This window comes from Quercus lobata, chromosome 7, assembly GCF_001633185.2.
Source record: "Quercus lobata isolate SW786 chromosome 7, ValleyOak3.0 Primary Assembly, whole genome shotgun sequence".
Lineage (NCBI taxonomy): Eukaryota > Viridiplantae > Streptophyta > Magnoliopsida > Fagales > Fagaceae > Quercus > Quercus lobata.
In genome coordinates, this window is record NC_044910.1 from 3,988,548 (window position 1) to 4,004,290 (window position 15,743).

At 33.5% G+C, this 15,743-nt stretch overlaps 1 protein-coding gene across 1 annotated transcript; it reads left to right on the forward strand.

Annotated features, from left to right (window-relative positions):
* Window positions 1-6,422: 6,422 nt before the first annotated feature.
* Window positions 6,423-11,809, forward strand: LOC115953382 (eukaryotic translation initiation factor 3 subunit E). The gene is made up of 8 exons (XM_031071012.1): window positions 6,423-6,791; window positions 6,902-7,056; window positions 8,146-8,373; window positions 8,457-8,578; window positions 9,405-9,624; window positions 9,890-10,032; window positions 11,192-11,329; window positions 11,442-11,809. The coding sequence occupies exons 1-8, from the start codon at window positions 6,584-6,586 to the stop codon at window positions 11,539-11,541; spliced, it is 1,314 nt and encodes a 437-aa protein (XP_030926872.1). The 5' UTR covers window positions 6,423-6,583; the 3' UTR covers window positions 11,542-11,809.
* The last annotated feature ends 3,934 nt before the right edge of the window (window positions 11,810-15,743 follow it).

Sequence of the window (15,743 nt, forward strand, 5' to 3'; positions counted from 1 at the left end):
GACTCATTATTTTCTCATCTTGAAACTCCATAGTTTGGACAAGCTACAAGGTTGGCATTCTTCTTTCAATATAAAATTCAATCTTTAGGACAAGCATAAATCTTCTCATAGCTCAAGCTCAGATCCTTAATAATTTTCTTAGCCTCATAACAATCATTTAGCAACTTAGCATTCAAAGGAAGAAAATCAAGCAAAAATTGAAATAACATGGTATATGATTTGTTGGTCCAACCATTAAGACACTTCATGTGGTACAAATGCACAATGGCTGACAATTTGCTAAAATGCTTACAACCTTTATAACAAGGTTGATTAGCATCTTCAAGCAATTTCATAAACTAAAATGCATCTTCATTAGGACCTTCTGTGGGTTGTTGCACACTAGGGACTTCTTCCATTGGCCCAAATGCCATTTCATGTATGGGGAACATGTCATGCAACATGTCACGAAGATCGGCATAATTTATCGGGTTTTTTTGGACACGACTCTTAGGAATTTTAGTAGAAGTCTTTGCAAATGATAATTCCCCATTAAAAACCCAAGGGTTATAACCCCTACAAATCTCATGTGACACTAAGTGACCCTGTACAACATCTGTAGGCCACGATCCTGTATACACACATTTTTTACATACATGAAATCTTTCCATCCAATTGTGCATGGTTAGATGCAAAATTCAGAAACTGTTAGATTCTATCTAAATATTCTTGCGACCTTCTATTAGTAAGTTTCATCCACCTTTTATCAATTGCTATAAAGTGGTTTACAAGAAACACCTATAATGTGATTTTATGAAAGCACAAACCAAGAGTTAACACGCATTTCATTTAGTTCATTTCACTTTAAGTTAAGAAACAAATCATCTTTAATCATGCACTTTCAGCTATATTCCTAAGAAAACAACAAATTTAAACGCATAGAGAAGTTATCAACACATTTGGTAACTACAACATCATTACTAGCAATATTTTTTAGGAATGGACATCTCTTTAAATATCCCATTTCATTTTAGTGTTCCTCATGTGTAAAAAAGCTAGAGAGAAACCTCTAAAATTAATTAATCAAATAAAAACAACTCAATAAGAATTATCAAATATTACACAAAACAGTCAACACTCTATCAACTAAAACCACCTTATAACTCCATGCAAGCCACCTACTTGTCCCAATTCAACGACCCATCTTAAACACAAAGAGAGAGAGAGAGAGAGAGAGAGAGAGAGAGAGAATACCTTAAGTCTAACACAAACAAATTCACTTGCTTTGATCACATGAACTTGTAATGCCTCTTCTTTTTGCAATCTACCAACAAGGAAAGAATATATATTAAACTAAGTTCATTCTCAAATCTGAAACTGATATATAGTTTATTGTGTTTTCAAATCAGTCTAATTAAGAATGTTAGCCAAAACCATCCATCAGCATGTAAGCATCTAAAGTTGGAGCTTAGTTCATAAAGTAACTACAACAATCATCAACTATCCATCAAATTTAGAGTATTTACAGTCCTACAGCATTAATAAGTGATGCATGCAGCATCAATTAAAAAGGGTAATTAAACATACTAACAATGATGTAATGTTGTGCAACTCTTTTGGCAAATCAAAGAAATTCCCCTGTTGTACCATTACTTTCATACGCACTTCATTACCTCCACTATCAAAAGCTTTAAATTTTATAATCCTTCATACCAGAAAATCAACAAATTGATAACCCTAACAACCCCCAGCCCACACCACAACTCACCTAGCAATTCAAAAGAACATAAACTACAATCAAATCCACATAGCATATGTAACAGTTTGCAAATGATGCTATTATACATCCTGTAGCTTAGTTCTCTTTATACTTAATATTCAAAACTACATTGGTATTGTTTACATACATTATTGGTAATAATAAGTTAGTGAGAGTTAGTGGTAAAGTTAGTTTTAGTGTGAATAAACATACAGAGTTGGTCATGCTTTATTTTTTTGTATATAATTTGTAATCTAGTCTTTGAGAATGAATGAATTACATTTTCTAACCAATCCTTTCTTCCAAATTTTCTTTCTTTGAATTTTAACATGTTTAATCAAACAGCCAAATCCAATTACAACACTAGCCATATATCCCTCTCAGGCATTTCATCAAACAACTGAATAGCATTCTTAAAAGTACTGCAAAACCAATTTTGATCATATGAGCATTTTACCACAACCAACTCTACGCAATCCACCAAAGGTTTCATAAATTTGGTAACCCCAAAATTTAATCCAAACTATGAAACTCAAGCAGTGACTTGCACATGGACGATTCATAGAAAAAAAAAAAAAAAAAAGGGGGTTGTCGACGGCGTGGCGGTTGGCGATAGTGGCTCTAGCTTGATCGCCAGCCGAAGGTCTCTCTTAGTCTCTCCCTCTCACGTGGTTCAACCCTTGGATATTTGGTGATTTTAAAGTTCACATGAGAGGCTAAGCAGAACCCATCAACTCTAGCCTTCAAACATCAAATCCAAACATGCAATCAATTTTTTGGAAAAAAACCACACAAAACCACAAGAACCCAACAAAAAATTTTGAAATTTAAGGCAAACCCATTTGTGAAATAAAGCCAAATAAAAACTCAAATGCTTACTTGAGATTGGCAGCGGCTTGAGGTGATTTAGGTCTCTGGCGAGTTTGGTGGGTAGCAGTGGGTCTTCGGCGAGTTAAGGCCTAGAGATTTTGAGAGTGAAAGAGATTTTGAAAGAGAGAGAGAGAGAGAGAGAGTGGGTTTTTTCTTTCTTAGAGCTGGAGGGAAAATGAAAAGAAGAGGGGAGAGAAATGACAAAACAACAGAGGGCAATTAAAAGGTCTATTGCGGCGGTCCAAACCACCGCTATAACTAAGATAAAGCGCCAAAAAAAGTGAGTATTGCGGCGGTCATCCAGCCCGCCACTATAAGTGACAGCAATGTTGCTATTAATACCACCATTGTAGAGGGCCACAAAATATAACACAAATTCTTCTATCAATAACAATTAATTAAAAGACCACATTTTATTAAGCATTTTCTCGCACAATCATACACTCAAAAAAACTTCAGCCCCAAAACCTCCTTCTCAAACCGATTCTCCAACTCTTCTAGCTAAGACATTCGCAATCCTTCCTCTCCCACTCTCTCTTTTTTCCAAAATTATTAGATCTCTCTCTAACTCCATGACCAAGCATTGTCATCTTTGCTCTTCGCTCTTCGAACATATCACTCATTGATCCGCTCTCTCTATCTCTCACTTTTGCTTAGAATCAAGCCCAAATATGTCTCAATGTCCTCCACTCTCATACTAACTTTCTCTCTCTCTCCTTCTCATATCGATGTCCCTCTCTCAAAGATCAGTGCTTCACTCTCTCTTTAACATGGCTGAAGGACCATATTTATGTTTGTACAAAGCCCACAAGGTTTCTATTTTTTATTGCCCAAACTCCTTACACACGGGATTAGGCCAATTCTCTATATATTGGGCTCACGGCCCTATTTCTGTGACTTCATGGATCAAGCTCACCGCCTAAACTGGTTTGGATGCACATTAACAATTAGATGAAAATTGACGGTGGAAAGATATATAATTTACCAATTTTTTAAATTTTATTCTCCTATATATAGTTACACTCTCAAAAAAAAAAAAAAAATCCTCCTATATATAGTTACACTTTTAATCAATTTATTTTTATACAATATAGTTACACTTTTAATCAATTTGAAGCAGAATATGAAGTCTGTCAAAGATGAAGAGTTTGCTAAGTATATACAATGCACTGGTGATGGGAATGGACCATTTATAATAGATGATTTGATTAAACTATTCCCTTTAATGGCAATGCAATGTGAGGAATAGCATTCTATACACATCTTGATTGATCAAGTTTTTCTAAGTTTGCAAGAACAAGCCAATGATGCAAGATATATGGTTGATAAGACTTTGCTAACACCTATAAATGATAGTGTTGAACAACTTAATGCAAAGATAATTTCTCAATTCCTAAGAAATAAGTTTACGTTACATTCTTTTTATTGAGATAAATTTGGAATTGATTAAGTCTGAAATTGAAGTAATTGGAGTCTATTAATGTTAACTAGCTTATAACTCCCTGTATATGTATGAATATACTTAAAATATATACATTAAAATGCATAGTATAATTCTTACCTATATAATTTAAATATTATTGATAATCATTCTTTTTTTTTAACTCTTTAAAAAGTCTTGTAAGAATATTATTAGGTAGAAAATGTAAATTGTCCGTATTTAAAAAAAAAAATTATGTTCATTAATTCTAAATTCTTTAGTTTTTGTATAGTACTTTACTTTCAAGAAATCAAGTACTAGATAAAGTTTTTTTTTTTTTTTTTCACTTTTTTTTCTTTTGTAAATTTTATATTATTAAGTGGATTATAAATATTTAAGATAGTAATTAGTATTTAGATTATGGACTGTGAATTGATTTATCTTTATCTTTTTTTTTTTTTTTTTACATTTTGTATAGTGCTTTACTTTCAAGAAATCAAGTATTGGGTGATTTTTTTCTTTGCTTTTTTTTTCTTTTGTAAATTTTATATTATTAAGTGAATTATAAATATTTAAGTTAGTAATTAGTATTTTTTTTTTCTTTTTGTATGGTACGTTACTTTCAAGAAATCAAGTATTGGGTAATTTTTTTTCTTTTGTAAATTTTTTTTTCATTTATTCATTTCTAGCAACTATATTGTTCAAATTCTCAACCACTATATCTTTTAAATCTCTCAAGGTTATCATTTTTGGTAACATTTTAATTTGAAATTTATCAAATCTATATAATTTGGAATGAAATTATTCATTACTTTTTCCCTACAAAATTCATTAATTTTTTTGCCTAGTTTTTTTTTTTTTTTTAGGTTATGATTATTATTCATTAACTTATCATTATCCCTTTCTAATTTTTATTTTAAAAAACCTATCAAATTTTAATTTAAGGGATTATTATTATTATTATTACTATTTATTAGAAAATATTTCAAAACGCATGCTTAGAGGCTTTTCTATTTTTTGGGGTAAAGGTTAATAATTTGAATTCATTATTGTAGGGGCACAATTTGTTGCAATTCCAAAGTAAAATTGGACTTGTAAGTAAAAAGGTTCCTCACAATATCATTTGTAGAGAGTGGGCTTGAAAGGTATGACCTGGGGCACAGGTGAGTACCTTTCAAGCCCACTCTCTACAAATGATATTGTGGAGAGCCTTTTTACTTACAAGTCCAATTTTACTTTGGAATTGCAACAAATTGTGCCCCTACAATTATAATTTGAGATTACTACAATTTAGAATCGTAAAATACCTAAGGGTTTGATGAGTGTTATGCATTTGTGGATGAAATATTTTTTTCATCACAACCTTAGGTATTTTATGATTAGAAAATGTGGTAATCCCAAATTATAATGGATTCAAATTATTAATTTTTACCCAAAAAATAGAAGAGCCTCTAAGCACGCATGTGAGCGTGTGCTTAGAGGCTAGTACAATATAAAACCTTAATAAATAACCCCAAACTGACCATGGATAACTAGAGTATTTTTTTTAGATGGATTGAGAAAATTGAAAAATAGATAAGAGTGATAAATTTTTCCTACCCACTTGATCCACCCTATCTTGCTTAGGAATGGCAATGGTGTAGGTTTTTTATTCCTGGCCCTCACTTTGAGACGGGTATTTTTTCGCTCGCACTCTTCCTGTTAGGCACCTGCCAAGCCCCATCCCACTCAGTTTTTTTATTTTATAGTTTATTAAAATTTTATTTAAAATATGCCATACTTTGAATTAAGACTTATTAAACAATAGGTTCTAGTTAATTTAACTAGTAAAGTCTTTCATTGTTGAATAATAGATATAAGATTTAATCCTTACCTACACCAAAAACTAATTGATGTCTTGATCTGATGATAAAAAAGTTATCATTAAGAGTGAACGCTGTAGATTGAAACTCTATATAAAAAAATACTCATAAAACATTTATAAAAAAAATAATTCAATTTTTAACATTACAAAACCTTTTAAAATATAACAATATAATAATTTCAGTACTGAAAAACATAAAAACAATTGAAACATAACAATACAACAATTTAAAATAAATAAACATAAAAATACAAATTCAATAACACAACAACAAAAAAAATCATAAATTTAAGTTTGAAAGTTTGAGAAAATCTATATACCTTATAAATAAAAATAAAAAACCTGTTAAAACTATTTAAGGGTGGATTGGTTTTGCTCTATTTGTGTTGCGTGTGTATATATATAATTTATAATTTATTTTAACATATTACCTCCAACCCGTCTCAACCCGACTTGTCTAACTCTTGCACCCATTAAAATAAAATAATATAAGCACCAAAAAAAAAAAAAAAAAAAAAAAAACTGAAAAACACTTCTTTGCTCGTATATCCAAAACCTAAAACAAAACGAACACCTCCTGCTGCTTCTTCTTCCTCTTTCTCTTTTAGCCGTCAAAAAAGCTTTGCAGAGTCTCTCTCACAAAGAGAGAGAGAGAGAGAGAAAGCAAAGCGAGAGTGAGAGAGAGATAATCATGGCGACCTACGACCTAACCCCACGGATCGCGCCGAACCTAGACCGCCACCTAGTGTTCCCAATACTCGAGTTTCTCCAGGAGCGTCGTCTCCACGAGGATGGCCAGATCTTGAAAGAGAAGATCGAGCTCCTCAACAAAACCAACATGGTCGACTATGCCATGGACATCCACAAGAGCCTCTACCACACTGAAGATGTCCCACAAGGTCCCACCTTTTCACATCTCTCTCAATATATATGTGTGTGTGTGTGTGTGTGTGTGTGTGTGTGTGTGAAAGTTAGGGTTTTTGATTGTGTTTTGTGCTTGTGTGTGTAGATATGATTGACAGGAGGGTGGAGGTGGTGGCGAGATTGAAGGCATTGGAGGAGGCGGCGGCGCCGCTGGTGGCGTTCTTGCAGAATCCTAATGCTGTGCAGGAGCTCAAGGCTGATAAGCAGTACAATCTCCAAATGCTCATTGAACGATACCAGGTTTGTGTTTCAAAATTTTGGATTTCTTTTTTTCAGTGTTTCATTCAAATTTGCTTGGAGTTTTTTTGATTGTGTGGTGGTTCATTGAATTTGTTGTGATGATAATAATGTTTATTTGGGTTTTGGGTGGGTGAGGGTTTGGTTAATGGGTTAAGCTGTTTTGTGGTGTTATTGGGTTTGTCTTGGTACTTGGGTTTGGATTTTATGATGAGTGATACATTGGGGAAACTAAGTGTGAAAGATGGCAGTGAATTTTTGTGAAGATGACCAGTGATTGATTTTGGGGTACATTACATTTTAAGCCTTATAGTCTAGGGTGTAACATGCTAAACCCCATAGTTTCAAAAGTAACAAATTAAACCCCATAGTGTTGTTTGATAATTTGATAAAAGGGGGAGGGGTTATTTGAATCCTTGACTTCTTGGTTGGAAACACTAGGAAGTGCCAATTGACCTGTAAGGCTCTTGGCCCATAGTTTCATACTAACAAATTAAACCTCAACCTGTTTAAATTTAATATTATTGTGTTTGGATTTTAATATGAATTGAGGGTTTAATTTGTCACTTTTTTAAACTTTAGGATTAAATTGGCTACTCTTTAAACTATAGGGATGATAGCTTTGAAAATGTAATTTTCCCTTGAATTTTTTTTTGTATTTTCTGTAAAAGTTATTCACATATATAGAACCATTTGGACCTAGGAGGAAGTGCCATTAGAGCCAGAACTCATTGGCAATGAGTACCATTGATTAGGTAGTTTCTCATAAATATGTGATCTGGGTGAATCTTATTTGGTAGTGCTTGTACATCATTTGTTAAGATGTGAAGAATACAAGCTTTGTTGGCTTAAGATTGCAAGTATGTGTAGGCTGTAATTCGATTTATAGTTACAACTTAGGTGTACTTGAAAAGAATATAAGTACACCAATTTGTGAGTTATTATCTATTTCATTATTTCAATAGGAATATCTTGTTCATCTTGTAGATGCTTTTTTTTTGTGCTTGTTATGTTAGGTTTGGCACCTAGAAATTTGAAATTTTGTATGCTTCTTCAATTTTAATTTGTGAAATCATGATTCGTTTCTGTCAGATTGGAACGGAGCAGATAGAGGCATTATATCAGTATGCCAAATTCCAATTTGAGTGTGGAAACTACTCTGGTGCTGCTGACTATCTGTATCAGTATAGGGCCTTATGCACAAATAGTGAAAGGAGTCTTAGTGCATTATGGGGAAAGCTTGCAGCTGAGATTTTGATGCAAAACTGGGATATTGCTCTTGAAGAGCTTAATCGGTTGAAAGAAATCATCGACTCAAAGGTATTCCCCACCCTCTGATTCACCACCTGTTCATTGTAATGTTCTTGCATAAGATATGTTTATCAATGGTGATTTTGTTGCAGAACTTTGCATCACCAATGAATCAGGTGCAAAATAGAATATGGTTAATGCACTGGAGTCTCTTCATCTTTTTCAACCATGACAATGGAAGAACACAGATCATTGACTTGTTTAATCAGGATAAGTATGTCCTCTTTTGTCAAATTTTCATTCAATATACTTATCTATTTATGAAATGTATTTGCTCTATAGTTCCTGAGTATGATTTTGTTAAATACTCCCCCCTCAATCCCCCTTAGTGCGAACTTCAAAGATTGTCAATATCTTTGTCGTATTTAGTGGTCTAATTAGCAATTCAATAATTGTTAACTGTTTATAAATAAATTAGCTTATTATTTGATCAATCCTTGATGTTGTTTTTTTGTAATCCACTTATTGGTAGAAAGAAAAGACACTGCTAATATGTTTTTACTGCTGTTATTTGTCTAGTCTTTCTTTTGGTTTTACTGGTTCTTTTATAGTTAAACAACTTACAATTGAATGATGAGGGTAAAAAAAGAGTACAGCATTGTGTCAGATTTTTTTTTTTCAACTGTGTTTTCTTTAATCTTTTTCATGACGAAATTGTGATATTTGACATTTGTACTTCTCTTTAATGCATGACTAATGTATGTTGTGGGGTGGAATAATATGGAATTTGAGTACTAGGGACCCCCATAAGGACCTTGCTCTTTTTCATTTGGTGCTTATGGCTTGACAGTCATAATTATGAAAGCAGCAGCAATGATATAAGCTAGGATACTATGTTAGTCGAGTATAATCTTGTTCTATTCTCATTAAATTTATGCTTTCATTTGGGATTGAGTGTTTCCCAACAGGCACATTTTGCAATGACTAATGCAGTTGCTGCATTAGATGTGCCTTCTTTTTTCTTTTTTGATTCGATGTTTGTCAAATTAAGCTTTTTGTCATTTAACCCATCCTAAGTATATTAATATTTTATATGTCAGGTATTTGAATGCTATCCAAACAAGTGCTCCCCATCTTTTGCGTTACTTGGCCACTGCATTCATTGTTAACAAGAGGAGGAGACCTCAATTCAAAGATTTTATAAAGGTTGTTCAGCAAGAGCAGCACTCTTACAAAGATCCAATTACGGAATTCTTAGCATGTGTGTATGTCAATTATGACTTTGATGGGGCACAGAAGAAGATGAGGGAGTGTGAAGAAGTAAGTAGACCATACCTTAATTTTTAAAAAAGTAGGAAGAACTTAGTGGTTAGGTTTGCCCTATCAGATGGAAGTCCAATGATGAACACAACAATTCAAAACTTTAATCTCATAGGGAAAACCTAATCACTAAAAGTATTGGACTGGTTTTCCTAATAAAAGGTGTAAAGTGTTTGTGAAGAAGTTTGCAAGTGTAGCATTCTAGTAGTAATATGTTAGTCACAGCTTAGGCCTTAAATTGTTCTGACCTATTATTACAATGTAGGTAATATTGAATGATCCCTTCCTTGGCAAACGAGTTGAAGAAGGAAACTTTTCTACTGTACCACTGAGAGATGAGTTCCTTGAAAATGCCCGCCTATTCATCTTTGAGACATATTGCCGGATACATCAGCGCATTGATATGGGGTATTTACCTGCTTATCTTTCTACTTTTAACTTATTAAAAAAGTAAATTGTGATTTGGGGAAGGTGGAAGGATCTGATATATATTCCATACTTGTTTGCATGCTGGCACCCCCTCTTTTTTTGGGTTAATGTCTATCAAAGTTTTTATTTGTTTTATTATTTATTAATCTTTAATGGGGCATACTATGCAAGTTGAAGGAAAGTGGAAAGCAGTTGCAAAATGTTTATAACTGGCTACCTTATCACCCCTTCCAAAAAGAGAAGTTACTTGAAACTTGCTTTTAACATAATTGTCATTGGGTAGAGAAAAAAATGACTCATGATAGTGAAGGAATTGACTTCACATTTCACAATATTACTGACTGCAGATCATTCTTTACGTTGACTTTCCTAACTTGCTTTCAGATTGTAACGGATTGTCTGGAGGAAATTTTCTTCTGAATTAGATTTTGAGAAATGAGAATATATGAATATTAGTGATGGATTATATTTAACTGAAAAACATAAATTCAATGTTCCAAAGTTCGCTTCCAAATTAGGTTTTAAGATATGTGAATATACTAATTTGAGATATTGACTGTAGTTCTCCCTGAGTACACCCCCGGTGTACTTGGGTTGTTTTTTCTCAATAAAATTCTCATTGCTTGTCAAAAAAAAAAAAATGTGAGTAGGGCACTGAAGCACATCAAATTTATGTTAAGTTCCTTTTTCAAGATAGCTTCTGCAGAAGTTAAGGAAAGAGAAATTTGATGCAAAAAAGGTTGGCTAATGTGTCATTGTTCAAATATTTCAAAATCACCCTCACCCTTCCACCTCCCCCAATCAAAACAAAAAAGAGAAACCGCATTTACACCATGTCAAGTGGTATATAGAGGGAGTTGGTAAGATCCTGTTCTAATTTGTTCAATTAAAAAAGCATCTTACCTTTTTTATTTGGTTATGACTTTTAAAGAAAAACTTTGTCAATAGAGGTTACATATTTTTGGAGAACAATAGAATTGCAACGTTAATGGCATATCACATGTAATCTCAGTTAGTTCGTTAAATAGTGTATTTGATTAAGGTGTTTAAAGTAGGCCTATTTTACAAAGTTTTCCGAAATAGGATGTATCAATTGGACTGAATTCTGAATCTGATTATTATTTTTATTTATTTGCAGAGTGCTTTCTGAGAAATTGAATTTAAATTATGAGGAGGCTGAGAGATGGATTGTGAATCTTATCCGGGGTTCAAAGCTTGATGCCAAGATTGACTCAGAATCAGGGACTGTGGTTATGGAACCCAATCATCCCAATGTGTAAGTAATAGATATTTTACTTTAAGTATAATTATCTTGAGGAACTGTTATTTGTCCACCATTCTCTCAGATTCTGTTCATTAAATTCGTTCCATTATTTTCACCTTTACAGGTATGAGCAGCTAATTGACCACACGAAGGCACTTTCAGGCCGAACTTACAAGTTGGTTAGCCAACTTCTGGAATATGCTCAGGCACAAACTGCTCGTTAAGTTTACTAGTGAAGTCTCCAGGAAGTTGTACGTTCCTATTAGCAATTTGTCTGGAATTTTGTTTCTTTTGGTTGAGGGATAGATTCCAATTAGTGCAATTCTAGCGAGCAATTCAAATACTCAGAATTAGAGACAAGAAATGGTATAAATTCTGGCAAGATAATTATGTTTTGGTTCACAAAGCTTTGTTGTTAACTCGTTCAAATTTGAAGAAACGTTGATCTTTTTGTTTACTTCTAACAGTTATTGACTGAGTGGTTGTGATAAATTATCTCTACATTATTCCCTTGCAAATTTTTTCCTTTTGGGCAGAAATAATAGATCTTAATAACGATTAAAGATATTTGTCAATCAGGACAAAGCACCTGAAGTGGTTTGCACTCTGCTTTGGCACCCTACTTGTACTTTAGGTAGAATTTAGTCGAGTGGAACATCAAAGTGTAAGAAGGTAAAAAAGAAAACTTGTGCAAGGGGAGACTGGGAGAATGATTTAGGGCCTGTTTGGATTGAGCATCATCCATAACTCATTACTCAAATCTCATAACTCAAATTCAATTCTCATAACTAATTTCTTTATCTCTATCTTTTCACTCAAAATTTTGCATAAAGTGGTGGGACTCATTTACTGTGCTGGGTCAGAATGGGTAGTTGCATACCCATGTGCTCCTTCAACCTCCAGCCTCCTCATCAAAGAACCCACCATTAAAGAAACCCAAAAAAAGCTCCAAATCTGGAAATACACAACTCACGATTCTGGAAATACACAACCCATCAAGCCCACTTCTTTACAAACATTAACACATTAGAGCAACCAACTCACCGTTTTCATTAGCTTCATACATGGCCCCAAATCTGCAAATATAGAACCACAAATACCCACTTTGAAACAAACCCCAAAACCCAAAACAAAAATATTTTCTTTAGAAACACTAAACCCAAATTAAAATCTATTTTGAAACAAACCACAACCCAAAACAAAATTCTTTTCTTTAGAAACATCAAACCTGAATCACACTCCATTTTTCAAACACCAAACCCAAACCCAAATCTTTTCTTTCAGCCCACCACTAGTGAGTGGTGGCAATGGTGGAGGTGGTGGTGATGGGTGAGACTTGAAGATTTGGAGGGTCGTGGTGGTATGCGCTTGAGAAGCCTTGCGATGGTGGAGGTCATGGTGGTGGCTTGTGGGGTGCTGCCATGTCTGGTTATGGAGAAGCCTTGGAGATTTGAGAATGGAAAAAGAGAAGAAGATGGAGAGAGAGCATAGGTAATGAAGGAGAGAACAAATCTGTTGGGAGAGTAAATGCAATTCTGAATTGATGTGGACAGCACAGAGAAGTGGGTCCCATATATTGCTGATAATTACAAAAATGACACCTTAACTCAATTTTCATAATCCGTAAACAACTAAAAGTTGTTTCAATTTTCATCACTCAAACTCAGTTTTTTGAGTTTGAGTGATATAATTTGAGTTATGGAAACTTATTCTAACAACTTGAATTCTGGTGGGATCCACGAATTTTGAGAATTGAGTGATAAAAACTAAGTTTTGAGTTATTGAAACAGCTAAACCAAACACCCTTTTAGCAATTGGTTTATAATTCAAAAGAAAGAGGGCCAAAAACTATACTCAAAGCAAGTGTTACAATGGCTGCAAATGTGGTCGGCCCGCCTAATTAGAATCGAAACAAAATAGGTGGAACATTAGGGTAGTATTCTGTATTCTGTCTGGTAATCAAAATTGATTAGTTATTCTTGCAGGAGAATAACTGATAAGTTTGGTCAAAATGTAGTCATTGAAGCCTTTATGAAGCCTTTATGGACCCTTTTGGATATATAATCAATCCAAGTCAAGAGTCGAGTTACGAGATTTTTAAAATAAAAATCCTATAAAAAATCTGTTTAGTTGATCTTGTCTCGAAAAACCAAGAATATCAGCCATACAACTAATAAGACATTTAGTGAGTAACATACCTCTATATATATATATATATATATATATATACCATCTGTGCGCACCCAGTATATGATTAACGGGCTTGACCTATACTTGGGCTCACAACCTATTTATATTGTGGGCTTTGGGTTTCCTACTCTGGGTAGTCCTTTGCTCAGAGACCCAATTGCACACTCTTGTTTTTGCGAACCCCTCTCTTTTTCCTCCTAGAGTTGCTCCCTTTTCCCTTGATATAGTTACTCTTTTCTCTCTAGAATTGCCAACCCCCTAACCTTTTACTCTATCCTCTTATTTATAGCTTGAGGCAAGTGGAGGTGTTATGATTTTCTTGATCTCACTCATGTGGATGGGGGTCCAATTCCATCACTTCTAAGTGGATGTTCTGTTGGGAACAGTGGTAATGGCATTGGAACTGGTTCCTACCTCCAAAAGGCTGTTCGGCAACGATATTCCCCAAGGCAATACCGGGTCACCGAGACCTTGTATCCCCGTGCAATCACACTCCCAACCAAGTTAAAGTTGTTTGGGAGGGGCTCGCTTTTGACATTCAAGACATAATGGTCCTATTATGGTTTTTGGGCTCAAATTGGGCTTTGAGGTGTGTTTGGATCAAGGTCATTAATCCAACGGGGACAAGGTCAGGTGTTGTATCTCAAGGCTAGGGCCCAAGGCCTAACGGGCCTAGGGACCTGTCCTGTACGATACCACAAGGCTAGGGTCCAAGGCCCAATGGGCTTGGGGCCCTGCCCCATACACCATCAACACAAATCTATTTTAGAAGATAGAATCCATAACTTAAATGCGAAAAATTGGCAAAATGAATTGATTGAATAATATGCCTTCAACTCAGAAAGATTAAGATATTGTTTTATTGGGAGTGTACATGTTCAACCAAGAGGAATTAATCAAAGAATTTTTAATTAATGTCAACTATATGCACATTGACATATTTAAACTACGCAGTGCTTAATTGGGCAAAAGTGGGAGCATTTTAGGCATTGCATTTGTTATTCCCACAACATAAGCTTAATTTGGTGCTAGCTGTTGTAATGGAATTTGTGCAATTTCAAAATTGCAAAGAGATTAAAAGCAAAAAAAAAAAAAAAAAGATTAATTAAAAAATGTTCAATGAATTAAGTATTGCATATATGAAAGATTTAAATAAATAATAATACATCAAATGTTATTCAAACTAAGGTAGACATTAACCTTCTTTTTTATTTTTTAATAGGTAAATATTAGTGGAGAAGGGAAGGTGGGGTTTGAACCACAAACATGGGACATCACAAAAATTGCCTTTACCACTATACTATCACTTGAACTCTCAAAAGTTAATTTAAGTGGCCAAATATAAAGATAATTGCAATAATAATAAGTGCCAACAAAGAATTGATCGACTTCCACAAGTATCTATATATAAAAATATTAATAATATTAATAGCATAATAATGCTTTAGAGTAAACTATACTTTATCTAATTCTCTTTTTGGCCTTTTCCTCAAAGATGATCAACTAATCAAAATAAAAACTTACCAAGAAAATTTAGAGTAGCTAAAAATCCGATGGTAAAGATGTAGATTATTTGTAACAGAATTACCAAAATAACAAACAGAGTTTATAAGATTTCTAAAAGGAATTTTACCAAACTCATGGGATGCAACAATAACAAAATTGTTACACTAGAAATTTTTTTTTTTTTGACTTTTCCAATACTATACAAATATTTTTGAATCCACCATTTTGTTCATATATAAAGGAAATAATAAATTTTCATTATCATCGTGTTTTATATTAATATTAAGAAATTCCACATCATTAATAAAATTGTGTTGCCAATTTTAAGTCAATTAACAATAACAAAAGTCAATACCATCGAAAATTTTGGGAAGGAAAACAACAAAAATACTTTACAGAGACTAAATGCAAGAATACCAACAAAAAAAGAAAGATAATTTCCGATTGCGAGTTCAATTCACCTGTATGATATTCCTATTGGCGACTTAACTTTGAAAATCTCTAACAAATACAATCATTTTGTCTCAAAATGATGAAGACTAGAGTCTGATTGAAAAAATGTGGAGAACAATTAGTATTGCATCAATTTTTTGTTGTAGATAATAAGGTGATAATATCTAGAACGTACATTGGTAGATATAACATTATATAGCTTAAATAAATTGTAAACAAGAGAAAGATAAAGTTGTTAAAAACTAAAAACTTGGAAGAGACCACCGTGCACCTTTGG